Source organism: Cricetulus griseus, chromosome 6, assembly GCF_003668045.3.
Source record: "Cricetulus griseus strain 17A/GY chromosome 6, alternate assembly CriGri-PICRH-1.0, whole genome shotgun sequence".
Lineage (NCBI taxonomy): Eukaryota > Metazoa > Chordata > Mammalia > Rodentia > Cricetidae > Cricetulus > Cricetulus griseus.
Genome location: NC_048599.1, coordinates 114322969 through 114349789, shown reverse-complemented (window position 1 = coordinate 114349789; position 26821 = coordinate 114322969). Strand labels below are relative to the sequence as shown.

Genomic DNA, 26821 nt, shown 5'->3' with positions numbered 1-26821 from the left:
TGGTATAGGCTTTGATACAGAACCACAGGTATATGTCAGTGGCGTCTCTTCTGCCAGAGGTAAGGGAACTGATTCCTTCTGACAGATGGGAACTGGTTTCACAAGTTGCTGAAGAACTGCTGGCTTTTATCCAACCACCAGAAATCCTCCTATAGTCCAGGTTCAGCTCATTTCTGGCTATTTGTAGAACCTTTTGGAGTTTGGGGAATTGAAATTTCCATTGAATGCAGCACCCAGCTGGTAAACTGTTTAGGAAGGATTGGGACGTGTGACCTTATTGAAGGTCTGGTCTTGTTGGAGAAGGTGTGTCATTGAGGGTGGGATTTGAGGTTTCAAAAGCCCACTTGTGCTTGGAAGATGTGCACTCTCAGCTACTGCCATAGCACCACACCTGTCTGCCTCTTGCCATACTTCCTGTCATGATGGTCATGGGCACACCCTCTGAAACAGTAAGCAATCTCCCAGTCATATGATTTCTTGTATCCAGGGTTATAGTGTCTCTTTACAGCAATAGAACAGTAACTAAGACAAAGGACCTAGCCAACTGTTGGTAGTACCACCCCTGAGAACCCTTTGGATTGCATAAAATCAGAATTCTTTTTATATTCTAGATGTGATATCCTTAGAAGGCAAATTATTCATAAACATTTCTCCCATTTGTAGGAGATCTTTTGAGGTGAGGGTTCTGGGGATAGAACTTGGGATCTCAGTCATGCTAGGTGAGCACCAAGCCATTCCACTGTCTTGATATGCTCTTCGAAACATATGGCTTTTGTTTTGTTTTGTTTCTTTTTTTTATTGATGAAGAGGGACATAACACATTCTTGATTTGTTTTAGAGACTATGGTGAGGGTGTCAAATACTGTTGTTACCAAATTATTCTGTTCTATTATTCAAGTTACTGATCGAAACCATAGAGAACAAAGGTTCTTAACCCGAAGGTTACAACCCCTTTGGGGATTGAACAGCCGTTTCACAGGAGTCACCTAAGACCATCAGAAAACAGAGATCTTTACATTATGATTCATAACAGTAGCAAAATTACAGTTACAAAGTTGCAATGAAAATATTTTTATGGTTGGGGTGTCACCACAACACGAGGAACTGTGTTAAAGGGTCACAGCATGAAGAACTACTGTTGCAGAGAATAGAATTCCAAAAATATCTCTAAATGTAACTCTCTTGCTGTGTAACATATATAACACAGAGAGAGCAGGCATGGCCCAGACTAACCTCTAAACAAAACAGTGTGAGTCCTGTTTATCATGCTTATTCCTGATGCTGTTTAACTACATTCTTCAGGCTAGTGTGTTTGGCCACGTATATGTTAACTTTAAATTTTTCTCCCTTACAATCGACTTTTATTAAAGGCAGCCATCATTCCACACAGAAATTTAAAAATATCCCTTGTGACACTAGATGAGACAGTAAAGTGTGAATCTTTATTTCATTTCTCTCTGACCTGTCTACTTGTTGACTCATGGAAAGGATGGCCAGCATACTCAGATTCCATTCCTGGACACATCATTCTGAGTTATGTTGGCCACCAGGAACCAAAAGCAATAAGAAAGGGAGAAAAGCAGAGCTGTGATTTAGCACTGTATACACATGCTCTCTGCTGCTGTGGAGAGGTCAGGGGAGCTGGAATCGGGTGGGCTGAGGAAGCTCCTGAGCTGTGGGAAACTGAACAAACAGTCTGGGGAGTGTCAAAGTCCTGAGCCCAACAAAACCAGTCTTCCAAGGGACAAAGCTGAAATCGGCTACAAGTGACAGTGTATGGTGACAAAATTCACCTCAGAAACTTAAGACACCTGTGTTGGTCATCTGGGAAGAGAGAACCTCAAATGACAAAAATGCCTCCATTAGTGTGGCTTGTAGACAAGTGTGTGAAGTATTTTCTTGAATAATGATTGGTGTGGAAGGACCCTGCCCATTGTCGGTGGGGACATCCCTGGGTTGTATAAAAAAAGCAAACTGAGCAAGCCATGAAGAGCAGACCAGCAAACAGTATCCCTCCGTGGTCTCTGCTTCACTTCAGGTTCCTGCCCTGACTTCTCTTCTTGATGGACTGTGAGCCAAATAAGCCTTTTTGGCCTATGGTGTGTTTTGGTTATGGTGTTTTATAGATATGACACGGCAAGTAAACTAACATATGGTTATTTTTTAAAAGTCCCTCAGTGAGAACACAGTACTTAAAAACAGTTCCAAATAAAGAACAGAGCTTAACACTAACATCTCACTTGGAATGGTTGATACCTGGTGTGATGCTGACTGGTAAGTGTCTTCATGCCATCCTGGTGTATAGATAGATAGATAGATAGATAGATAGATAGATAGACAGACAGACAGACAGACAGACAGACAGACAGACAGACAGATAGATAGATAGATAAAGCCCGAAATGAGTTGCATACTATGAATTTCCTGGTGAAGAATTATATGTATCTGATTTGCCTGAACACTTCCCAAAATGCAGATGTCTGGGTCCCACATCCTGGACCACTGCGCCTCTTCCCCCAAGTGATTCTAGTGCATCACATCAAATATTGTCTGCATTTTCTGGCACAGAGCAAGCCTGTCCATCTTGCCTTAAGTCAAGATGCCAACTTCTTTGAGGGGAACGTCCAAAGCTCTAAAACTCTTGGCATTCACTACTATGCCCAGTTTAGTGGTAGGGATAGCAATGAAGAGGAGGGGTCATCCATTCATAAATAAATGTTGAAAGGTCTGGCATGTAGCTCAGTGGCAGAGTGCTTGCTTAGCTTGTTAAAGGCCCCAGGGTCAGTATCCAGTACTGCCAAAACAGGAAGCATGCTGAAAAGATGAGTGACAGCCAGTCCTTATGAGTGCTTACTGAGTACCTACTGCTATTGGTGTCTTTGATGCGCACTGTCTAATTGACTATACACAACAACACTACCAGGCAATGCTATGGTTTTCGTTTTGTCATGAGGGAAGCAGAGTGAGAGAAATGGAGATGGGGGACTTTCCAAAGATTCACTTCCCTGGGGGAAGTTGGACTCATCTTGGTTTGTCTAAATTAAAAACTGCCACTCTTCCTTATTTATTAAACCCCCGTGGCTCTTACACTAGAAAATAACTATGAAGCTGGCTTATAAGTCACATTATTGGGAGATATCTCTTTAATTTACCTTTGTTCTAAATTTAATTGTTGCATTTTAGTGTATGCCTGGAAGGGAGGCAGGCATGGAAGGAGAGAAGTTGATACATTCTCTGAGTCTTGGGAACAGACGTGAAGAAAACAGAATACAGAAAGTAGAAGGTGTAACTATTCCTCAAAATTTAGGAACAATAGAAAACTCTTTAGTTAAACAAAAAATAATAATCAAGCACTACCAGGAAAAAGTATGTAGGATGTTATAGCTCACTGGACCTTGAAAATTAGGTTAAGAACCCGAGAAAAGGTTTTGAGGCTACAGCAGGAGGATTGGAAAAGTGAGAAGTCAAGACGAGTAATGAAGGCAACTGTGATGCTACAGAGAGACCATCAAGGGTCCGGCTGATGTCTGGGCTTGACAACTGGCAAGACAAGCAGTCTGGATGTGGACACATTGTGGCAGTTCCTAGTAGGCAGGGGGGCGGGGGACTGAAAGGATGACTGGGTTTTATCTGCATTCTGGTTGTTTAGAAGCGTTCTGCCGGGGAGCTGGTATTGGCAAGACCACAGAATACTATAATTTGATTCCAGTTTAATCATCTTTATGTACCAAGTGTAATGAAGAAAAGCTAGTTAGCATCTTTTGAATGCAGAGGGGGGAAAGGACTATGAATTAGAATTGTCTCTTCAAGTCAAAAAACAAACCTCAAATCAAATGCTAGATTGATGGAATCAGAGCACTTGTTCAGACATCAACCCATCAACCCTGTTGTTTTCTTTCACTACAGATAAGTTTCCAATCATCCTTCATTCATTCATGACATATGGAGATAGATTTATTCTTACTAGGATCTGGGCAGAATCCCCATTTCTCATCTCGTTCGTATCGGCTTGTGGTGGCACACCACAGCAGGTTTTCTTTCTGCCCTCCCCGGATACATTCATGGTGCCACTGATGGTTGTACTGGAAGGGAAACACGCAAGGCATCCCATGGGCGTTTCCTTTGATTGTGTATAAATCTAGGAGAAAAACAAATCACAGTCAAATACAAATCAGTTTCTTCTTAGGAACATGTCATCTGTTAGTGTATTTCTTCTTTCTTCTTCTTCTTCTTTTTTTTTCTTCTTTTTTTGTGAAAACCACCACTGGCAGGCACTTGTTCAAAGCTCTATGAGCCCTGGGGCCTCACCAGCTAGTGTGTGCAGACATACCAGGTCTTCAGAGGTAGTGCAAATGGTTTGCTCCTATGTTTATCTAGCTGTTTGTTTACTACAGCTACTGCTCACAGCAGCATACACATTTGTGAATGAATGGAAAGAAAAAAATGTAATGGAATTTCTTTTTTGTTTTGTTTTGTTTTTAAGGATTTGCAGCCTGCCTATGTGAGGTTGATATTGTAGACCACAGTCCTCTAAGCAAAAGAGCTGCCATCTTCATCAGATCAGCTGTGCCCCTTGCAAGTGTCACCATGGTTGGGCCTGTGGACTGAGACATTCCCTGATGAAAGAAAGGGTGTGTGTGTGTGTGGTAGGGGTGGTGGTCATAGGACTTTCACCTGAGTATCTAGCTGTGGCCATTTGTATACAAATGTGGCCTGAGAGATCCCAGAGGTACTAGTGTGTATAGGCTGGGGAAGGCTAAAGGAAGAGGGATTCCTCTATGCAGCCTTGGAGATTGTTGTTCATACTAGGCACGGATCTTCCATGTGACTGCCTTAGGCCCACCCACTCTCCAGCCCATAATCCCTCATCCATGCTCATAAGTAAACCTAACACACTCACTGCTTCCTTGGGGCTAACTTTGGTAGACCCCACCTTTGGCTTGTCATTGGGATCTCATGTAGGGGGTAGATATTGTTTATGTCTTTTATGTAGAGGGGTAGTTGTTTATATCTCACAACAGCCAATAAATATTTTTGGGGCCTGGAGAGATGGCTTAACGTACTAGAGTACTTGTTCCTCTTGCAGGGGACCTGGGTTCGATACCCAGAACCATCATAACTCCAGTTCTGGGGATTACAATGCCCTCTTCTGGCCTCTGTGGGCACCAGACATGTATGTAGTGAATGTACATATGTGCAGGCAAAACATTTATACATACATAAATAAATAAATCCTTTAAAATTAAAAAATAAGTACTTATTGATCAGTTAACATACCCTGCACTGGCAACATCATAGTGAACTATTAAAACTTCCTTTTTGTTAACAAACTGGTTTGGTGGAGAAAGAATATGTGATAGCAAATATATAAACTAGTTTCAGGTAATAATAAATCCAATGAGGAAAATAAAGTAGGATAAGAAGGTTGTGTGTGTGTGTAGTGGAGTGGCTCCTGCATCCGGGGTTGAGTTGGTTGAAGCAAAGATACTAGTGTGGGGAAGGAACTGTCCTCACAGAAGGAACGAGTCTAAAGAACTGGAGAAAAAGAGTGCTTGTAGGAAAAAAGGAGGATCCAGGAAGTGGACTCTGCGAAGCAGTTTCTCAGATTGTTTTGATATATTCCCATCTTTATTCTGAGGGTGGCAGGAAGTCACTGGCAGTTTTCAAATGAGAAAGTGACAAAATCAGACTTCCATTCTTAAAAAGCAAAGCAAAAATCTCTGGGTGCATTGTAACACTGTCTGAATGGAGAGAGAGTGGAGTGGGCTAGCTGGTGAGTCAGCTTCTATCCGTAGGCATATTGGGGTGTCCTTGATAACCAAAGAGTCCTTGTTGGGGAGCTAGGGTCTCAGACTTGGCCAGCCAAGCTGCTTTGAGTTAATGCTCCCAGACAGTGCTTGCCTCAGGAATTCAAAGAATGAAATTCAGGGTCAACAGAGACAGAAAGCTTTAGAAATTTATTATAGACTCACAGGTGAGGGCTTGGGGGAGGGGGACACCTGTAAATTTAGAAGGAAGGGCTCCCAGGAAAGCAGGTGCCACCCAGCTGACAGTCTGGGTCTTCTAAGGGACTTATGGCAGAGACAGGGCTGAGGTATGAGGAGGGAGATGAACAGATCAGCCCAGTTGGCTCATCCTGGTCTGTCAGGCAGCTACCCATGGCCTCATAGTGCTCCTTTAGGAGATGAATGGAAAAAGAGGAATGAACACTTTTCTAGCTTTCCAGGCCTCCAGCAAAGACATTGTCAGAACCCCAACCCACCTGACCAGTTTCTATTGCTGGTTCTCATCAGGCTGGCCATGCAGTTCTGCTGACTGCTTACTCAGAATATTGCAAAAATCCACCATCATTGGCCATAGTGGCAACCAACAAATGATCCACGATTCAGCAGGTGATTTCCATGACAGGGGTTATCCAAGTCATACTCTATGAGGTCATTATGTCTTACACAAGGGGATTGGCTATGGAGATTTCTACATTGTCTCACAATTTGCAGTGGCTAGACTGAGTTCACAGGACATGGATGGGTTTTTGTAGGAATTAGAGGTATTTCAGGACCCAGACTTTTATTTCTTTCAGCCCCTTGTTTTCTACTCTGAACCATTGGCTGCTGTGTGCATTGTCGGTATGGACAGAGGGCTAACATGCTAACACAAAGCAAGCACCAAGTTCTTCCTGAGAATTATAGGGTTGTCATCATCCTGATAAAACTCATGCTTTATTCTAGTATGCAAGCCCAGAAAATGTCCTAGGCTTGGCTCTGACTCTTCCTTCACTCACATTAACAACAGAAGGTCCTGCCTTAGGACTTGGGACTTCCCCGATGTACCACTAATGACTGGTATAGTGCTCTTAGGAGTTTTAATCTAACCAATCACCCTGAGGAGAAGGACTGCATCTGTCTTGGCCTCTGTACACCAGGTACCTAGCACTGTGTCTGATCAATAGTCATTGCTCAAGAAAAAAGAAAATGTGTGCCAGATGGATGGATGAGTGTACAAATGAATAGAACTGTGTGTGTGTGTGTGTGTGTGTGTGTGTGTGTGTGTGTGTGTGTGTGTGTGTGTGTGTGTGTGTGTGTGGGGGGCTGGCAGAGTATGGGTGTCAGCATTTTACTGTGTAGCTTTGTTTTTGTGTCTTCCATTCTTTTTCTGTTTAAAATGCCAAAAAGTAACAGAACTGTAGAAAATGAAAGCCCCGATATAAATCATGTCTCCCCATAATCCATGCTGTGGTACACAATAAATTACCCTTGACAATAGTGTGCCATTTATCTTTCAGTGCCTTGTAGCATGACTGTCACATGTATGACAGCCAGGCTTAGATGGTACCTGAATGCCCCATAGACGCTGCCGCCTCCCCACAGGTGGGGTTGAGCTTCTGCAATGAGAGAAGTGGTGCCAAGGGTGGATGCTTTGTATCTGTCAGTGTGAAAGCCTTCCCTTTACATACCTTCCCTTCTGCTTTTTCCTCCTCTCCCTCTTGTTAGGGCTTCTCCTTTGTATTGGTTCCCAAAGCTAGTTAATATTTTCTTTCAGTACCTTTAGATTCTGAGATTGTTGTCTCTTTAGCAGACTTAACACAGCCATCCCAAGATTCCAATAATCCTTTTCCTATAAGCAAGGAATTGACTACAATTTCCCAGAAGTCTTGTCATGGCAGACTCCATGTGTTCCTTATATGACACACACACACACACACACACACACACACACACACACACTTATGAAATAGAGTCTACATATTCTCTAAATCTACTCTTACCTCGGTGAAGATGCTCACAGATGTCTCCACTGTCCGACATGTAGGCGACCCACTTATGGAGATGTTTCCGTGATGCCACCACCATGTTGCCATGCTGGACCTGGACCTTGTACTGGAGTGGGCCCATGATCACCTTCCTGTTACAGTGCCATCTCAAGGAAATGAGGGTAGAGTCACATTCATAAAGGCTTGATGGTTGTTCTGGATTAGATAGATTCAGGCCTAGGCAGCCACTGCCTCCCACATTAAAGAGGTGGTTGTTTGAAACCCATTTCCACAGCATGTGTTTGTTTGGCTGCTTGCAGCTCTCCAGGGTCAGTCCGGATTTACCTGCCTGAATGCATGTCTTGAGGCTCTCACTCTGGATAATGAAAATTCCTTTATCTGTAACAGAATAAATGAAAGATGAGGCATGCAATTTTCATATGTAATTAGCTAGGGCTTTGATGATCCCAGTGTGTGTATCTACACTGTGATAAGTCACAGCTGCCAGTTATTTTGTAGTTGAGGGACAGGGTCCACTAGATAGTCTTCATTTGAACAAAATTGTTTCCTAGCAAGCAGATGCGTTCTTACTGGCAATCATGGGAGACCACTGATATAAGTGGTCCCTGGGCATGGACGAACAGGGTTTCCTGCCAATGCAAGTTCTTATAACACTTGAACAGAGCACAGTGATGCCCAGGACCAGTGGGAGGGAACATTGGGCATCCAGGGTGTGGCCATAATCTATATTTCTTCAGACAAATTCCTTACTGTTTGGAACACTGCAGCTCAGTCAAGAGCCATTGAGAGGAAAATCTCTAGCCTTCTGCTCCTGCACAAGGTAATGAGGTAAACCGAAGGGCGCCTCTGCAGCTGTCTCAGACAGGAGTCAGTGCTGGTGAGAGCTTAATGCTTCTGCAGATCGATTTCTGCCTAGATCCATCAGGAGAACGAAGGTGGCAACATCTGATAGTCTTACCAGGAGGAGCCTAGAGAGTTTGCTGGGGCATCAAGAGGTGATGCCCAGACATAAAAGAGGCGCGGAGCACAGAGACAGCAGTAGAAAAGAATATGGGGCATGATAGAACATTCCCTTGGCCAGTCGGCTGTGAAAAAAGCTGGTAGGATTCCACCAGGGAACTCATGTCCACTGCTTGCCTGCTGGCCTAGAAATCACCTACTCCATAACTGTGCACACATTTCCTCACAGGTATTCTAAAGGTGATAATGCTATCTTAGTTCTGTGGTCTAAATGCAGTAAGTGCTTGACGCTGACTGGACGGGTCAGCAGTTGCAGCTTAAAGCCCATGGCCGCCAAGGCGGCTTTATCTCCGGATATCTGTTTACATCCATGGGTTCTTTTGTCCTCCCCAGAGCCAGGCTCCCATATTACATTTTCCTTTCTATTTGTTCCTTAAAATTCTGAAGGAACCTTATCAGATTCCTTAAAATGGCCAGGTTAGGACAGTGAGAGTCATCTAGCAAAAGTGGGACAGAGATGGTGAGAGCCTTAGATTCGGAACAGTGCAGATGAGCCTCCTAACATGGGAGTGAGGATTAGTGCCTCTTTTTTGGGAAAATCCTTTTGGTTTCCTCCAAAACTTGTCTGGTTGAGAGTTGATTTATAGTAACCCAAATCACTTAGGACACTGTTAAAAACATGGTTAGTATGTTAGTGAAAGCCGTACCTCATTTAATAATTGATAATCTTTCTTATAACCATGTGTTTGAGGAGTTAAATTAGTTGTCAGAAAAATGCTTTGATTACCATACATCAGAACAGAAGAGAAGGAAATGTTAGGGCGGGGTGGGCTGGGGAATGAACTGTTTTAGGAAGATTTCATTTAGATCTGGAAATTTGTTTTCCTAATGAAAGCCACGTCTGGGCGGTTATTAGTAAAAGCCATTCAAAATCAAATCTACCTCTCATCAATGTGATATGGACTTCAATAATTAACCTTCCCTCCATCCCTTCTTTTCACCTTTTCATGCCTGGGCAGAATGCTAGCCTTAATTTCTACTGCAATCTACTAATTGCTTTCTAGCTAGCTCAGAGTTCCATTAATTTTTCAATAAAGGACAATTATTTAACTATGATCAGCCTGTAGCTCAGCTTCTATCTAATATGCATACTTCAGTGTATCCATATTCCAGATATCTACTGACTGGGCCTCAATTTATGCATTTGGGATGGGCACATTGGGTAACTGGATTGTGAGTAAGAGCTCTGGACACAGTGGACCCACCACAGACCAGCTGTGGATCTGTGGACTGATGGCTTGACCTCTGAGAGCCTCACTTTCCCTTTTTGAGCTGGAACTACATATGATATGAATCTCATAAGGATGCGATCATAATGACGTGAAGGACAGTTATTAAATACACCATGCAGAGCTACCATGGCAAGTGAGAAGAGGCCAGTAAGTGTGACTTGGTAGTATTCCTCTGACTTCTTGATTCTGAGTGACAGAGCCCGCTGAAGACCTGTAGATCTGGCTGGACATTATAAAGTTCTATTCTGAACATCTGCCAAAGATTTTTTTAAAAAAAATTTCAACATTATCATGAGGGATATTTTTTCTCTTGTTTTAACCACACACAGCAGGGAGCAAAATAATTCTGGATAGTTGTGCTAATCCTTTACAGAGGAACCATACTTGTCAAAAAATCAGATTTTGCTGGGCAGTGATAGCACATGCCTTTAATTCCAGCCCTTAGGAGGCAGAGATAGATGGATCTCTGTGAGTTTGAGGCCAGCCTGATCTACAGAGTAAGTTCCAGGACAGTCAGAGCTACATAGAGAAACCCTGTCTCAAATGACCTCCCCCCACAAAAAACAAAAAACAACAACAAAAAACAGATTTAAAAAAAAATCATTGTCTCTGATGCATTTGAACTTAAGTTTTGTGTATGGTGATAGACATGGATTTATCTGCAGTCTTCTAAATGCCAGCATCCAGTTATGCCAGCAACATTTGTTGAAGATGCTTTCTTTATTCCGTTGCATAATTTTAACTTCTTTGTCAAAAATCAGGTATTTGTAGGTGTGTGGGTTAATATCAGGGTTTTCAATTCAATTCTATTGGTCTACCTGTCTATTTTTGTACCAATACTAAGCTGTTTTCAGGAGTATAGCTCTATAATAGAGCTTGAAGTCAGGAATGGTGATGCCTCTGGAAGTTCCTTTATTGTACAGGGTTGTTTTGGCTATCCTGTGACCTCAACATAAATCCAGCCACATTGAACCTATTAGAAGACAAAGTGCGAAGTACCCTTGAATGAATTGGTACAGGAGACAGCTTTCTGAACATAAGATCATTAGCACAGACACTGAGATCGACAATTAATAAATGGGACCTCCTGAAACTGAGAAGCTTCTGTAAGGCAAAGGACACAGTAAGCAAGACAAAACGGCAGCCCACAGAATGGGAAAAGATATTCATCAACCCCACATCCAACAGAGGGCTGATCTCCAAAATTTACAAAGAACTCAAGAAGCTAGTTTCCAAATACAATCACCAAATAATCCAATTAAAAAGTGGGGTACAGAACTAAATAGACAATTCTCAATAGAGGAATCTAAAATGGCTGAAAGACACTTAAGAAATACTCAACATCCTTAGCCATCAGGGAAATGAAAATCAAAACAACTCTGAGATACCATCTTACTCCTGTCAGAATGACTAAAATCAAAAATACCAAAGACAGTTTATGCTGGAGAGGATGTAGAGAAAGGGGATCATTCCTTCACTGCTGGTGGGAGTGCCAACTCGTACAGCCACTTTGGAAATCAGTATGGCGATTCCTCAGGAAAATAGGAATCAGTCTTCTACAAGATCCAGCAATTCCATTCTTAGGCATATACCCAGAAGAAGCACATTCATACAACAAAGATGTCTGTTCAACTATGTTCATAGCAGCATTATTTGTAATAGCCAGAACCTGAAAGCAACCTAGATGCCCTCAACTGAAGAATGGATAGAGAAAATATGGTATATTTACACAATGGAGTACTACTCAGTGGAAAAAAAAAAAACAATGGAATCTTGAAATTCCCAGGCAAATGAATGGACCTGTAGGAAACCATCCTGAGTGAGGTAACTCAGTCACAAAAAGACAAACATGGAATGTACACACTCATATATGGATTTTAAACATAGAGCAAAGAATTACCAGCCTACAATCCATACCGCTAGAGAAGCTAGGAAACAAGGAGGACTCTAAGAGAGGCATACATGATGCCCCAGAGAAAAACAAGATCTCCTGAGTTGGGAGCATGGGGGTGGGGGGAGGAGCTAGGAGAATGAGAAGGGGAGAAGAGGAAGGGTGAGGAGGACATGAGGGAGCAGGAAGGTTGAGTCGGGGGAAGATGGAGAAGAGAAGATAAGAGACATCATAATAGAGGGAGCCATTATAGGTTTAAAGAGAAATCAGACACTAGGGAAATGTCTGGAGATCTACAAGGATGACACCAACTAACAATCTAAGCAACAAAGGAGAGGCTACCTTAAATGCTGTCCCCTGATAATGAGAGTGATGACTAACTTATATGCCATCCTATAGCCTTCATCCAGCAGCTGGTAGAAGTAGAAGCAGACACCCACAGATAAGCACTGAACTGAACTGGAATCCAGTTGCAGAGAAGGAGGAGTGATGAGCAAAGTGGTTCAGACCAGACTGGTGAAACCCACAGAAACAGCTGACCTGACAAGGGGAAGCTCATGGTCCCCGGACTGATAGCTGGGAAACCAGCATGAGACTGATCCAGACCCCATGAATGTGGGTGTCAGTGAGGAGGCCTTGGACATCTATGGTGCCTCTTGTAGTAGATCAGTACTTATCCCTAGTATAGGAATGGACTTTCTACAGCCTCTCAATAAACCAAGCTAACAAATGATCCATTCCACCTAGAGGGATACTCCCTGAGCCTAGACACACAGGAGAGGGCCTACGCCCTATCCCAAATGATGTGACAGACTCTGAAGTCCCCCTATGGAAGGCCTCACCCTCCCTGGGGAGCAGAAAGGGAATGGGATAGGTAGGGTGTTAGTGGGGGGCAAGGGAGGAGGGGAGACAGAGGGAACTGGGATTGACATGTAAAACAATCTTGTTTCTAATTTAGAGAAAAAAATCCTTGTCTCACTTTTTCAAGTACATATACAATTATTATTAATTAAGACTCCTCATGATTTGTTCTTCCACACTCCCTTCACAATAAAGTATATATTGCAACTTAAAAAAGAAACTAAGAAAAGAAAAATTTGTGACATGAACAAGTAGTGTATTGGTGACGGAATGAATTAGTGAACAAAGAAATTGCACATCACCAGGATTCGAGGTGAAAAATAGTGTTTTAAGTTTTCGATTAATAGACATTCACGGGAAAAGAGTGGCAGAATCAGGTATGGTGAGATCACACCAGCAATCACCAAAATCTTTCCCAAAGCATAACATACAACCAGATAAGCCTGGTCCATGCTGCTGAGCTCCAAGTGCCATATGCCTGTTTCATGCCAGCTCCCTTAAGGATGCTGCTTTGGGAAAGTGCATCAGCCTGTATCTTAAACAAGTAGGCATGGCTCACCTACATGAACAAATGTGCTGCCTCTCAATAAACCAAGCTAACAAATGATCCATGCCGCTTTCCATCAAGTCACACAGAATCTGATCCTAATATTTCATGTCTCTCTGTCTGTCCAACCAGCCATTGCATTGCTAGAGGCAGAGTCTTGGTGTTTTGTAGGCTGGTCCTGAACTCCTTCCTTCTGCCCCAGCCTCCCACTGGCATCTACCACTCCTGGCTCCCAGCACTCTCAATCTCTTTGAATTCACTAACAACAGAACAATCTTCCAGTGGACCACAAGGAGACCCACTGTTAACATCACTGTTCTGGTTGCTACTGTGGGCACATATTAGTTGTCTCTAAAAAGCTGTACTGTGGAAAAGGGGCCACTAATCCTTTAGTGTGTGCAGTTGTTGGATTTCAGAAAGGATGGAAATCAAGTGTGGGAGGAATCAAGATTGATTACATATGTCAAGCACATCAGTTCTGCCTGAACAGTGATTAAGTGATTAATGAAGTACTGCCTGAATTACTAAATCTCTTTGCAGGGAAGAGTTACGTTCTTCCCTTCCTAATTTTAAATTTGGGTGGAGAAGAAGTACGGATTACTAGAAGAAACTTACAAGCTGATTAACATTCTATAAAGCACAGGAAAGTAGTTTATGATTTCAACTTCTGAGTTTCTAAGAAGTGAGAAGGGATATCTGATCAACTGTTCAGCTTAAGGTAGGGTTTTTTTTTTTTTTTTTTTTTTCATGACTGCAGGGGGATCATTCACTTACTCATTCAACAAGCACTCATCGGTGCCAGCCCTGTGGGAGGGACAGGTCTAGAGCCAAGAGTTATTCTGTCTGTCCGTGGAAACTATCAATCTATGTGTTCTGGAATCTTGAGAACTGTCCTGGCTAATGTAATAAAGGAAGTCCTGTCAGTGCTAAAGAAACATGACTACAATTGCACAAAAAAAAAAAAAAAAAGAGTCTGTGGCAATAAGTAATTAAAATAAATCCAGGACAAAGGAAATAGATCACACACGCACAAAAACCATCGAACTGAGCCTTCAATGGCTGTCAGTAGGAAGTGGATGGGACTCCCTTCCATGGAGGCAGCATGTGGATACATGAGCTTGCCCATCGTCCAGGGAGGATAAACTGAACAGCCCTGGGTAGAACCTGAGTTCAGCAGAGGAGACAAGATTCACGCATAAACCCAGACCTATATATGGCCTTCAGAGTCAGATAGGACAAGTTATTTCATGGAATCATTCATTCACTGTTTTTCTTTCAAATCCACTGTCTTAGGATGTAAGTTCAAATTTTACTAGGGACTGTGTTCTATTATGACGTTATTGTCATATATCCTGTCAAAATGTTTGGAAAGAAGAAAATGAACTTGGAGTTTCAAACAGCAAACATGTAGTGAGTGAAGTGTTGGGAATCTTCTGATGGAAGTGTGTCTAAGTCGGAGTGCTGCCCTCAGCAGTGAGTGACAGGGACGAAGGTAATAACTCAAGGCCAAATTTATATTTTACCTAATAGAAGTCTAATGTGATAGCCAAGAGTAAAAGGCATCATTCTAGTCTTGAATATCATGAGGGTCACAGTCCTCATGTTTTCACACAAGAAATACTGATTAGGGGCCTAATATTTGCAACCACAGGTATGTGCTGGTTCCAGACTGCTGCCTCTGCTTGTCACACAGTGTTTAGTGTTCATAATAGCATGGACTAAGTCAATAGATACACTGGTGGCCACACAAGGGATCATGCAAAGAGGATGCCCTGGACACAGAGAGTGTCACCAAAGCTCAGCGATGATGAAAATAGTTAGCCTTTGGGTGGTGACAGCATAGCTTGATAAAAAAATGTTGGTAGCAGGAGAACATGAGGTTAGAATGGCTTTGTGCTTTCCTGTCATTCTATGAAGATCTTGACTTTTACTTTACAAAGTTTATATTATTAATTATATTCTACCAGGTGGAGCTTTTGTAACAAAACATTACTGAGGCGATGGCTTAAAAGATGGAATAGGGTCAAATAGCATTCAACAAAAATATTTGTTGTGTACCTTTTGTGTGCACAGCATCCTTTTTGGTGCCGAGACAATAAAAGACAAATATCCAAGGTCTTGCTTCAGAGGCACTCTGAAACAAGGTGAAACAAGGTGGTACATGAATGGGTCTGAGGAACATTCTAGAAATTATAATTGTGATCCAGAATTGGAGATTGAAGGCATACATGCAAGTCAGGGAGACACTGCAAAGGGGGAAAATGGCTATCAGTGGAAGGTAGGTGTTACAGTATGGATATGGGATGAGTGTGTGTCATCCAACGCTTCATGTGACAGGAGCTTGGTGCTCTGTAGGGTAATATGAGGCGGTGGGTCCAAGCAGGGCCTTGAAAGTAATTAGAACACTGAAGGCCATGGCCTTGGATAGAACTCATACAGTTTTCAAAGAATTCTGATTGGGTCTTATGAGAGCATTGTTATAAAAAGAGTAAAACTGACCCCTCCCCTCTCTGATTCCCTGCCTTGCCAAGTTCCTACTCATACTTCTGCCATTGTGATGCTACCTGCAATGAGCTCCTTGCTATAATTGAGCTGATGCTGGTGCCATGACATTGAACCTCTAGAGGTGTGAACTTAATGAAACTAAATTCTTTATAACTCACAGTCCTGGTTATTTCCTTATAGTAATAAAAAGCTGAACACTCCATGAGAATTCTGGAAAGGCAATATGAACAAAACTTCTGGAAAAGAAGCTGTGTCTGGCTGGGAACAAAACAAGCCCTGGGAGGGGGCTGTTTTTGCTGAGACTGATGGCCGATTGGATCTCAGTACTGCAGAGAGATTGGAATTTTGCAGGTTTTAGATAATAATTACTTTATCTTAGGCTAGCTCTAGCCTTCTGGAACAGCCATTCCCTGCTCTACTCTGTATCTATACTAACACCTCATTGGAATAAATAAAAACCTCTTAGAAGCCATTAATTTAGCACAACACTAGCTTCTACAATCCAACAGCTAAGAAGGTCATCAGATAGCATCTTGGGCCTATAGAATAGCTCCTCCCATCTCACTGTGTCTGCCTCTCTGGTGTACCCACCAATGTATTTTAAACTTTCCTTGATTTATGATTTTCTTTGTCCTATAAAAGCAATAAGTAAATAAATAAACCCCCAAACAAACAAAATCAAAAAATAAAGCTGGCAAACTGCTTCCACACTGGATGATGGAATTTGCTGTAATCTAAATCTGTGTTCCCAGGCCATTATCACTCAAAATAGCTCCAGAATAAACTAACTCTTAGTCCCTTTAAGATGAGAACTGTGGTTTTTTACATGGACACACTGGCTAAGTTTTTAGCTTCATGGATTCAAATGGCTATCAGATGTCTCCCAACTCCTTGAGGTTGGAGTGAGGGAGTAGGAGTTAGACTGTTTTTCTGATAGGCAGACAGATAGGGAGAGGGACCAGAACTAGATATCAAAGATGGTGAGCTCCCAAGATGGCTGGCTTCTTCCCCCTCTTGACCTGAAACAAAAGCTTGGCATTGTAAAACAAAGACCTTTGGACTTTTTCTCTGGCCAGTAGGGTCTCTGCTGATGGACCAGCCCAACAAGTTCAAAGCCGGATGAGGGCATGTTCACATAACAGTTGAGGGCCTATCAGCCATCTTATCTTTCTTCATACTGACCAACCCTGAATTAGGGGAGGAAGAACCCCCCCAAGAGCTAAAAAAAAAAAAAGCCCCAGCTTTCTAGGGGGGAGCTGGGCTTCAGTTTCCCAAGTACCCTGTCTGCTTTGAGAAGGGTCTTCCTGTGTGCTTGTGGAAGTGTTTGCTCACCCTTCATCAAAGTCTTTCTTCAGCTGCTGATGATTATGTTTGAGAATTTCTCAGCTGTTACTTATCACCTGGGAGATTATTCTTGCCTTCTAATTCTTTAACTATCAGAGAAAATGAACCCAATCAAGACCACTATGCTGTAACAGGAGTTAAAGAACAATTGAATCTTTCTAGTGCCAACTGGCAGCCCCTGTAGGAAGTGTCTCTCAAGGGCCTTCTGCCGGGAACTCTCCTGATTTTCTCTACTTGTCTTTAGTGTCTCCTGTGTTAGACAGCTCTTCTCTTAGAAACAGCTGCATGAAGATATATCGTGGCTAGGACAAGTTTTGAACTGTTAATTCTCTGTACGGCATCAGCACTTTTAGCAAACATTACTTGCAGCAAACAAAACAGACTTGTAAAGAAATCCTAAGCTATGGTGGCATTTTAGGCATGCAAAGGGCTCTCTAGCATTCAACAGGTCACATCATGAGGAAGTTGGTCTCTGTAGTGCTCTACATCAAGGGAATTGCAAGGAAAGTGCAAGTTCACATCAAGTGCAATGCTAAAGATAAACTATTAAGATGTCATCACAACTTGTGAACTGTGTCCAGTGTCTCAGTTCCTGGAGTTTGAAGTCTCTTTTACTCCATCCACCCAAGCATCACCCACTGGCCTCAAATGAGGCCTGCAGCTTCTCTTTGAGTCAGTTCAGTGTGTGTGTGTGTGTGTGTGTGTGTGTGTGTGTGTGTGTGATGGTCTATGTATGTGGTATATGCATGAGCACTTGTAGGTGCTCATAGAGGTCATAGGAGTTGGGTGTCCTGCGCTGTCATTCTCTACTATATTCCTTTGACCGAGAGCTAGGTTGGAAGCTGTCAAGCACCAGAGAGCCTCTGTTTCTGCACACCCCACTCTCCCAGGGCTAGAGTTACAAGAGCACATGCAATTATACCTGGCTTTTTTCATGTGGAGATTTGAACTCAGTCCCTTATGTTTGCACACCAAGTGTTCTTACCAGTTAACCCATCCCCCAGCCCCTCTGACACTATTTTTGTTTGAGTACAGAGTGGTGTGGGAAGTAACTGGGGAAAGGCGTGTCCCTGTAACTAGTCTGAAGGTGGGCGTCCTCTGTCTGGAGATGCATATTCATGTATGGGCTCCTGTATTTGGGTTTGTCTGCATCCCCTCTAGTGAAGGCAGGGATTCAGATCCAGCTGCATGCTTATGATTCTGTAGCAGGAAGGGGTGTTGCAAGCTGTTGAAGCAAACTCCTCATAGCTCTTGGGTAGAGAAATCTGGTTCTCTTCCATATGCCTTTGCAAACCAGAAGGGAGGAGTTTCCCATGCTCACAGCCAGGGCCTCTGCCTGGTTCTCCAAAGAACAGATGCACAAAAGAAAAGCAAGGAGACAGTCTTTGCCACACCTCTCTGCACGAAAGTGCACATTTTATCTCAAATCCTCTCAGTGTTAAGTGTGCCTTTAACAGCCCTCAGGGTCCTGTCTATTGCCTTTCATTAATCAACTAAAAAGTTACTTAAGTGCAACAAACAAACAAAAAACAAAACAACACCCCCCCACACACACACACACCACAACACAACACTCCTCCACTCTCAGCCCTTCCTTCTTTCCCTGCCCTAGCGTCGTCCTTGGCTCTGATGTCTTTATTCTCCAGCTGCTTGTGAACCTGAATAATCACCACCTCCCCAGGCCGTCAGGTCCCCTCTGGCTAAATCTTTTACTTGTTCTTGTCCCCTTTCTCTCTAATCTCCCCAAATCACCACTCTGGTTCCAGGAGGCACACAATACCCTTTGTTACAAGTGGGGAAACCGAAACCCAGCTTAATCAGCTCCACTGGGCACACTTCTGCGAGGCTTCAAATTGCCTGTCACCAACCCCTGCAGGTGCGGGGCTTTGGGCTGTCCTCAGCCATCCTGGCCCATTCTCCTCTACCCTACACCCCCAGCCAGGCTCTTTGCCATAATTTTGTATCTTACTAAGAAGATTTAAAATCGAGCTAGGAACAGGTTTCTTTTCATTTTCAGCCTATTCCTGCATCATTTTGCCATCATTTAAAAGGAAAGCATCCAGAAGCCATCTCTGGGGTAAAAAAAAAAAAAAAAAAAATCATTATTCACCATGGCTCTGTTATCTTCTTACAGCCTGTGTTGAAACTATACTATCTTAGTCACCAGGGAGCATGCTTACAAGGGCGAGTTACGGCAAGACATAGTAGGATTGACATGTTAAACTTCTGGCCCAAATGCCTGCATATTAAAGCCCTGGGGGAAATGATACAGACTGAACCTAGCAAGCAAACAGGAAACAGCTCTGCCATCAACCAAAAAAAAAAAAAAAAAGACTCCAGAAATACAATATGACCTCTCTAAAGGCAAAAGTGTTTACACTGAACTGCCTATCCTAACTGCTTTAGAATGTGCCTGTTTAAAAATGAATGTAAACTTGAGGTAGGCATTTAGAAGGCAAATACAATATGACATTAAGGGGGACTATTGTTTATATCTGTATTAGTTGCCACAAACTGGAGTGGCTTAAACACCAGAAATGCATTTTTTTCCTGATTCTGGAGGCTGAAGGGTGAGGTCAAGCAGGGTGGGGTTAGGTCTTCTTGAGGCTGGGAAGGAAAGAGCCCCTCTCATTTGCTGTAGATCAGCCATGTCTTCCTGAGTCTCTTCAAATCTCTGTTTTCTATGCATATTTCCACACCCCAAACTCCCCTTACTAGGAGTACACCACTGTCTAAGGGTTAGGGCCGTGCTAATCAATTCACTTTAACTTATTTCCTTTTGAAGCCCCCACCTCCTTTTTGTAATAAACTCTTGATCTGAGGTGCTGGGAGATTAGGACTCAACCATATGATTGGGGGCTTGAGGACACAACTCAAACTGTGACAGTCCCCGTCTGTGATGCTTTGAATAAAAAGTGTCCCCCATAGACTCAGAACACTTGCAGCCTTGCTGATGGAGACATGCTGTTGGGAAATGAATTCCGAGAATGTGTAGGTTTGTCCCACTTCCAGTTTGTTCTCTCGCCTTTGTGTTTGAAGCTGAAGATGTGATCTCTTGGCTTCCTGCTCTGGCCTTCTGCTGCCTAGCCTCCCTTGCCATTGAAACCATAAGCCCAAATAGACTGTTTTTTTCCTTAACTTGCCTTTGGTTGTGGTATTCTACCACAGCAACAGAAAAGTAACTAATACGCCATCCTTCTTAATATATAATTTGCAGACTCCAGGGCAAAATGAGAACGAGTATCACTGACTACAGAGAAGTAGCTCTATTTTCCACAGGCCTATAAAGATCATACTTGTTATTTCATAATACTCTTTGACACACACTTAGTATTTAGATTGGACACAGGAAGTCAGCTCCCACTCAGTCATCTTAGGGTATGTGGTAAGGTTGCTGGCTAGTGGGCAGTCCACTCTCAGGCCCCAGGCTATATGCTTGCTTCATCAAGAGGAAAACAGCAGTGGTTGTGGGGATGTACCAGGAGGAAGTAGTCAACAAGTCATCCTAGAGAAGAAAAGCCAGGTGAATTGAATCCCAATTCTCTGTCTTGTTCTTCCTTGCCCATCAGACTTACCTAAGGACCGTGAACTCAAAGATAAAAATTACTAGGGCCCTGAAGCACAGAGTATTAAACTATATGTTGGAGGTCTTTCTGAGCTTGGGACTCTACATGCCCATGAATTCTCCCCCATCTTTTTTGATCTAAGTTAGTGCTGTGGAGAAAAGACCGGCAGACTGCAGAACACATGCTTAAGACTAAAAGAGAATCGGCCTTGGGCTCCCCATCTGCACAATAGGACTCATCCCCCATCATTGTCATCCGGATCACTTTGGCAACATTAATAAAAGTGAAAACAAGTCTTAATTTTGAATATCAGGGCAGTGAAAAAAAGACAGTGTTCATAGTTACATAGTCACTCTAAATTTCCTGTTTATGTTTATCTTTGCAGTTTTTAAACAGCAGTAAGAACATATTCCTTTGGAACAACAGTAGTCTGGAAAGTATCATAAATTAACAAGTCATGTGACTACTCATAAAAGCAGAAAGCTCTTGCTTTATTTAGTGACCTATCATAGAGCTCAGTTTTTTTGAGTGACTTTACTTCATAGGAATACTATCTAGTATTTATAAGGTGTTCCTTGGTTTGTTTCTTTTTATAAATTATAATATTTCTTTTCATTTCAATCAATTCAAGCCATGATTTATGTTCTCAGTCATGTGCCAGAACATCTCCTAAAAAGCTTTCAAGGACAGTTTCTGAGAGCACATGGAAGGAACAGTCCGTAGATGTCTCCAATCTGTTACTCTGATAGATGGGGGTGAGTTCAAAAGACATAATCCGAAAGCATTGCTGCTTCAGGACACCTGAGATAAATAAGTGAATTGTCATGTCGAAGAAGAGGAACTGAGTGGACAACTGGACTCCCTGTATGACTTAAACTTTCTAGTCATTGGCTTGAAACCTGTTTTGGGTGGCATCTGTTACTATGACAATGAACAATGGGAAACAAGACGAGAAACAAAGATGAAGAGTTAAAAAGACCAGGCAAACTGGAAATCTATGTTACTGTGCAAAGTAAGTGAGTGAGGTAATAGCCAATCCTGGAGGAGGCATAATAAGAAAAAGATGAAGAGAGAGATGCTGGGCAGAGATAAGAGAAATGAGGTCCAGAAGGTTGGAGTGATATGTGGCCAGGGAAGACAGCTAAACCAGTCTGGTCATGCTTTTACTTAAATTCCCAATCTCCAGATTAGAAGAATGGTGTATTGCCTAAGGGCATAGGAGTTGCTAGAATGGTGTGTAAATCAATGGGTTTACACATTTTTATTTTATGAAAATATTCACTTGTACATATGGGACTTGAGAGAGGGAGCTGCAGTCAGAAGACCCACTGATTATCCTAGAGCTAAATCAATCCTCATGTTCCATGAACTAGGCCATGGGGTCACAGAGGTACATCCAGCAATTCTTCCAATCAATGCATGGATGACTGGGCTGAAGCCCTGCTCTACAAGTTACTTAGCCTGGCTTTCTTCTGAGAAAGGTATAGATTGCTGTTGCCTGCCTCGGTGTAATGTGATTCAGCGTGATGCATACAAACTGGCACTGAGTCCTCTCCAGTGTTGAAAACAACTAGGATCAGTAGAGAGGGCATTTCAGCCTGTGTAACAGAAATGGTGCTGAGAGTGTCAGAGCCATGACTCTTCCCCACTACAGCCTCCTCTCCTGAAAGCTCCTCCAGGGTGACAATCTCTCTTCTCTTCCTACTGCCCAGGCTTTTCCTCACATGCACAATGACTTTGGCAGCAGGAGGCTCCTCTTTGTTCTCCTTATCTGAAAATCCTTAACTTCAACATAGATAAAACAAATCTCTAGCTCAGTGCTTTGCCTACTGATAGCTGTGCCTATTAATGTGGCTTAAGGAATGAATTTAGTAATCAGAACCACTGTGACAGAATAAACAGAATAGTATAGATTACAAAAAACAAACAAACAAACCAAAAAACCAGTGTGACATATTGGGCAAGGGCATCTTTTAAATGAAACGTTTAGAGATGCACATATCCCATATACACTCTGCATTGTAGAATGAAATATTCCTGAGAACACCACTACACTCTTGACTTTGGACAGTTGCTTGACTTTGGACATATGACTTATGCTTCATATCTTTTTTTTTCACTTACTGTTCAATTTCATATCTATCTATCTATCTATCTATCTATCTATCTATCTATCTATCTATCTATAACCTGATGCTCCCTGATAGGACTGACTTAGCTCAATCATAACTTTCCAGGTGATGTCTTTGCCGGGGTGGGGGGTAGGGTGCTTCATTCAAGTGGCCAGTATCCTTAAGTCTCCATAAGATTCTAGACACTTACAATGAGCCGGCTGGAGGAAACTCTCACACTATGCTCTGATCAGGGCCACTTTACAGTTATATAAGCTATAGCTTTTAACTTTCAGTGTAGCTTCCAAATGTGTTTACTCTCACTTAGTTTATTTCCTTTAGCACAAACTTTGCCTGTCTTTCGCCAGGATGCTCTGCTCCCTCTTTATTCTCTCTTTGCCCTCCTAGTATCTGGAGTATGTGAGTGGTCAACTTGACAACTTGACACAGCCAGAATCACCTGGAAAAGGAGTTTCAGTTAAGTATGTTTATTGGGTTAGTTTGTGAGCATATCCATGAGGCATTTTCTTGATTGACAATTAATGTAGGAGGGCCCAAGCCACAATGAGAAATACTATTTCCTGGGCAGGTGGTCCTGGGCCACATAAGATATCTGAGCATGAGTGTGAGCCCAAGCCAGCCAGAGATCTAGCCAGCAAACAGTATTTCTCCATGGTTCATGCCTTGAGGTCCTGCCTTGACTTCCCTCAATGACAGATTGGGACTTGTGTGTAAGTCAAATAAACCCTTTCCTTCCCAAGTTGCTTTTGGCCAGAGTTTTCTTTTATCAACAGAAAACTAACCAGGAGAGTGGTGTCACCTAATTTTAGCATATGGTAGGACTCTGTGAGGGAAAGTCAACCGCAAAAGGCCCTTTGGTTTAATCAACACAGAAGTGGAGAGCAGGGTCTGCCAAGTATAGTGCCAAGAACAGGAAATTATTCACATAGAGTTGCCAAACTGTCAATATAGTCTGGACTGGCCAGAGGAAGAAGCTGCCATTATGATCATATAGCTAAAGGATGCCATATACCATTATGAGACCCCATGTTTTACAAAGGAGAAAACTGAGGCACAGATGTCATATCCAGGGTTTGAATTCAGTCTGGCTCTGAATCGCAATGAACTCTGCTGCCATATAACACATTTACTGAGTTTTGCATAAAGATTATGGATAAATGATCAAAAAGTCAGCAAGCACAACATAGTATTATTTACCTTGAAGGGATGGCGTACTTGGAATGTACAGAACAATATTGCATGCGTAACCTGTTAGACACTGCTATAAATCCACTCTTAATGGGTATGTAAGTGAAATGATTTGTATTTTCCATCTTAACTGTTAGGTGGATGCCAATCGTGGCTAAAGGTAAATCAATGTAGTGCTGAAGCAATGAGAAGCAGAGGTGTTCCAAAGCATGGCTAAGCACATTGCAGCTGTTCCTTGGCTCCTGCACTTGAATATGAACTTTAATTGTGCTGGGTGGTTTTATGTCACCTTGACACAAACTACAGTCATTTGCGGAGAGGTCATCTCAATTGAGAAAACGCACCACAGGCTTGCCCACAGGACAATCTGTGGGAGGGCCCAGTTTATTGCTGGCGGTGCCCGCCTGGGCTGGTGGTCCCAGGTGCTATAAGAAAGCAGGCTGAGGAAGGAATAGGGAGCAATTCAGCAAGCAGCACTCTTTCATGGCCTCTGCATCAGCTCCTGTTTCCGGGTTCCTGCCCTGCCCTCCATGATGGACTGCAGTCTGCGAGGTGAAATAAACCCTTTCTTCCCCAAGCTCTTTTCCCTCATGATGTTTTATCCCAACAATGGAAACCCTAAGACAGTATTTCAGTGAAAATAGACACTATTTCAGCCCCCCCCCGAAAACTAATAGTTTCTTTTTCCTTCTTTGATTCACAGCTGTCTACAATTCACTTGCAACTCGGCTGGTGAGGTGATGGGGTGGGGAAGGGAGCCTGTGTGGCAGTTAGTACAGAAACGCCTGTACTTTCAGCACGCCCACGACAGTGCCTGCGTTTGGACACTCTGTATGCCCACGATGTTGGACTTCAGATTTGCAAGCTGCACCTAGGAAGTGCAGCGGGGAGCTGGTGATTTTAATATTCCAAGTGTCCTTGATTATGGAAAAGAAGGCTTCATGAGCCACTATCACAGGCCAGGATTTGGGTCTGCCAAATATAGAAAGGATTAGCTCACCCTGGGTGCTGACCCTGACGGGAGGATCACCAGACATGCATTATGTGGCTCCTTCCCAGCTTGTCGCACAAGCTGCTGCCTAACACCTAAGCCCCGAGTTGGTCCTTGAGGGTAATGATCTTGCCTTGGGCTTCCTTACAAGTTCTATGTGGCTGGTGCGCAAATCTATGCTGAATTTATTTTTGTGCACATGTTTTGGGCTATGTAACTTAATTTTCAGTGGTTCCATTAATATTATAGATCCACTGTTCAGTTAGAGAAACCGAGGAGCAGAAGGTAGCTGGTGTCTCTGTACAAATCTCATCGCGGTCCATCTGGCTGAGAGACTGGACGCGGTGCCCCGCCTCCCCAAGGGGCGGAGCGGACAGGCCTGTTTGGGGTCGTCTGTAGAATGTTGTACACAAGGTGAGCCAAGTTCTCACTTTGGGAGGGAACGGAATGAGACATCTTTTTGTCAGCTTTATCTGAAAGGTGACCATCCTAAACAACTCTCATAAAGCTTGCATTTTGAAGCTACTCCCACCCTCCTAAATTCTGTATGACCTGCAAGCCTAGAGAGCAAGATCCTGCCTCTCACCACGCCCTAATTCGGAGGCTAGTAGGAGTGCGGAATAGGGACTGAGTCTGTCCTATGTGCCTCGGGACACTACACAAGTCACCACAATACAAACTCGGACTTGCTCTTCTAGTTCTGAACCCCTATCAGTTTCCCGCCCCTGACTTTCGAGTGCCAATCTGTCCCAACCCCAGCGCTGGGGACACTCACCTAGCCACTCGAGGGCCGGTTCCGGGGTGAGGGGCAAATCCTGGGCGCTGCCCGGGTGAGCCCCCAGCAGCAGTAGCTGCTGCATCCAGAGCAGCTGCAGCATTGCTAACCACTGCACCATCAGACACTCTAGGTGTTGCCCACGGGGGCCACGATCGTGTCCCCTGCACTGGACTTCGGTGCAGGAGGCAAGAGCAGCCTCCACCCTTCTTGAGGACCACGCCACCCGGGAGCCCTGGAGATGAACTCGCTTCCCTTATCGCCACACTGTGAACACTTGTGGCTCTGGGCGTGCCACAAATATCCGACTTTTCCCCGCCCTGCCCACGTTGCCTTGGGGAGGGAGGAGGAAGAGGGACCCGGCCCTGTGCAATCCCAAACACTCCTGCCTGCCTTGGGGGTTAAAAGAAGGTAGCGCTGAGGCTGAGGAGGCCCCATGGTTGCCCTCCTAGCTGCACGAGTACCTAACCTTCTCTCACCCTGGTTTACTGTCTCCCACCCCCGCCTCCTGCAAGTGTGAGCCAGCAGATCCTCTCCGGGAGAAGAAACCTGCCAAGTGGTTTTGCAAGGGTTTGGTGGCCCGCAGAGGAGTAAAAAGGGCTGTTTGGTGAACTCAGGCCTGGGACGCCCCTGGAATGCAGAGCACAGGAGACACCTAGGGGCCTGCCTGGTCTCCAACATCGCCCCAGAGTAACCAGAAACTCCACTATGCAGCTTTATCTTGACTTAAAATTATCCCAGGCTTCAGTTTCCTTAGATCATCTTTATCTAATGAACGATCCGAGTGTAGAACTGAGAAACCCAGCAAGAGATGAGTGATTTGATCTCTGTTTCTCTTTAACTCAACAGAACTTACTTCCTAAATGAGTAGGGACTAAACAACAACAAACAGCTTCCCAAACCCCGAGCAGACAACAGTCTTTCTAACTGCCCACCTTCCCATGCAGATAACCCGCATTCAATACACTGGAAACATTCAATACACAAGGGAGCAGTTT

At 43.4% G+C, this 26821-nt stretch overlaps 1 protein-coding gene across 1 annotated transcript in view; it reads right to left on the bottom strand.

Annotated features, from left to right (window-relative positions):
• Nucleotides 1-25944, bottom strand: part of Pla2r1 (phospholipase A2 receptor 1) — a 126039-nt gene extending 100095 nt beyond the window's left edge. The window contains exons 1-3 of the mRNA XM_027420345.2: nt 25824-25944; nt 7766-8149; nt 3965-4138 (exon numbers count right to left, since the gene is read on the bottom strand). Of these exons, the coding sequence (XP_027276146.1) occupies nt 3965-4138; nt 7766-8149; nt 25824-25944 (679 nt within the window). The remainder of the gene's footprint in view (nt 1-3964; nt 4139-7765; nt 8150-25823) is intronic.
• Between the last annotated feature and the right edge of the window lie 877 nt (nt 25945-26821).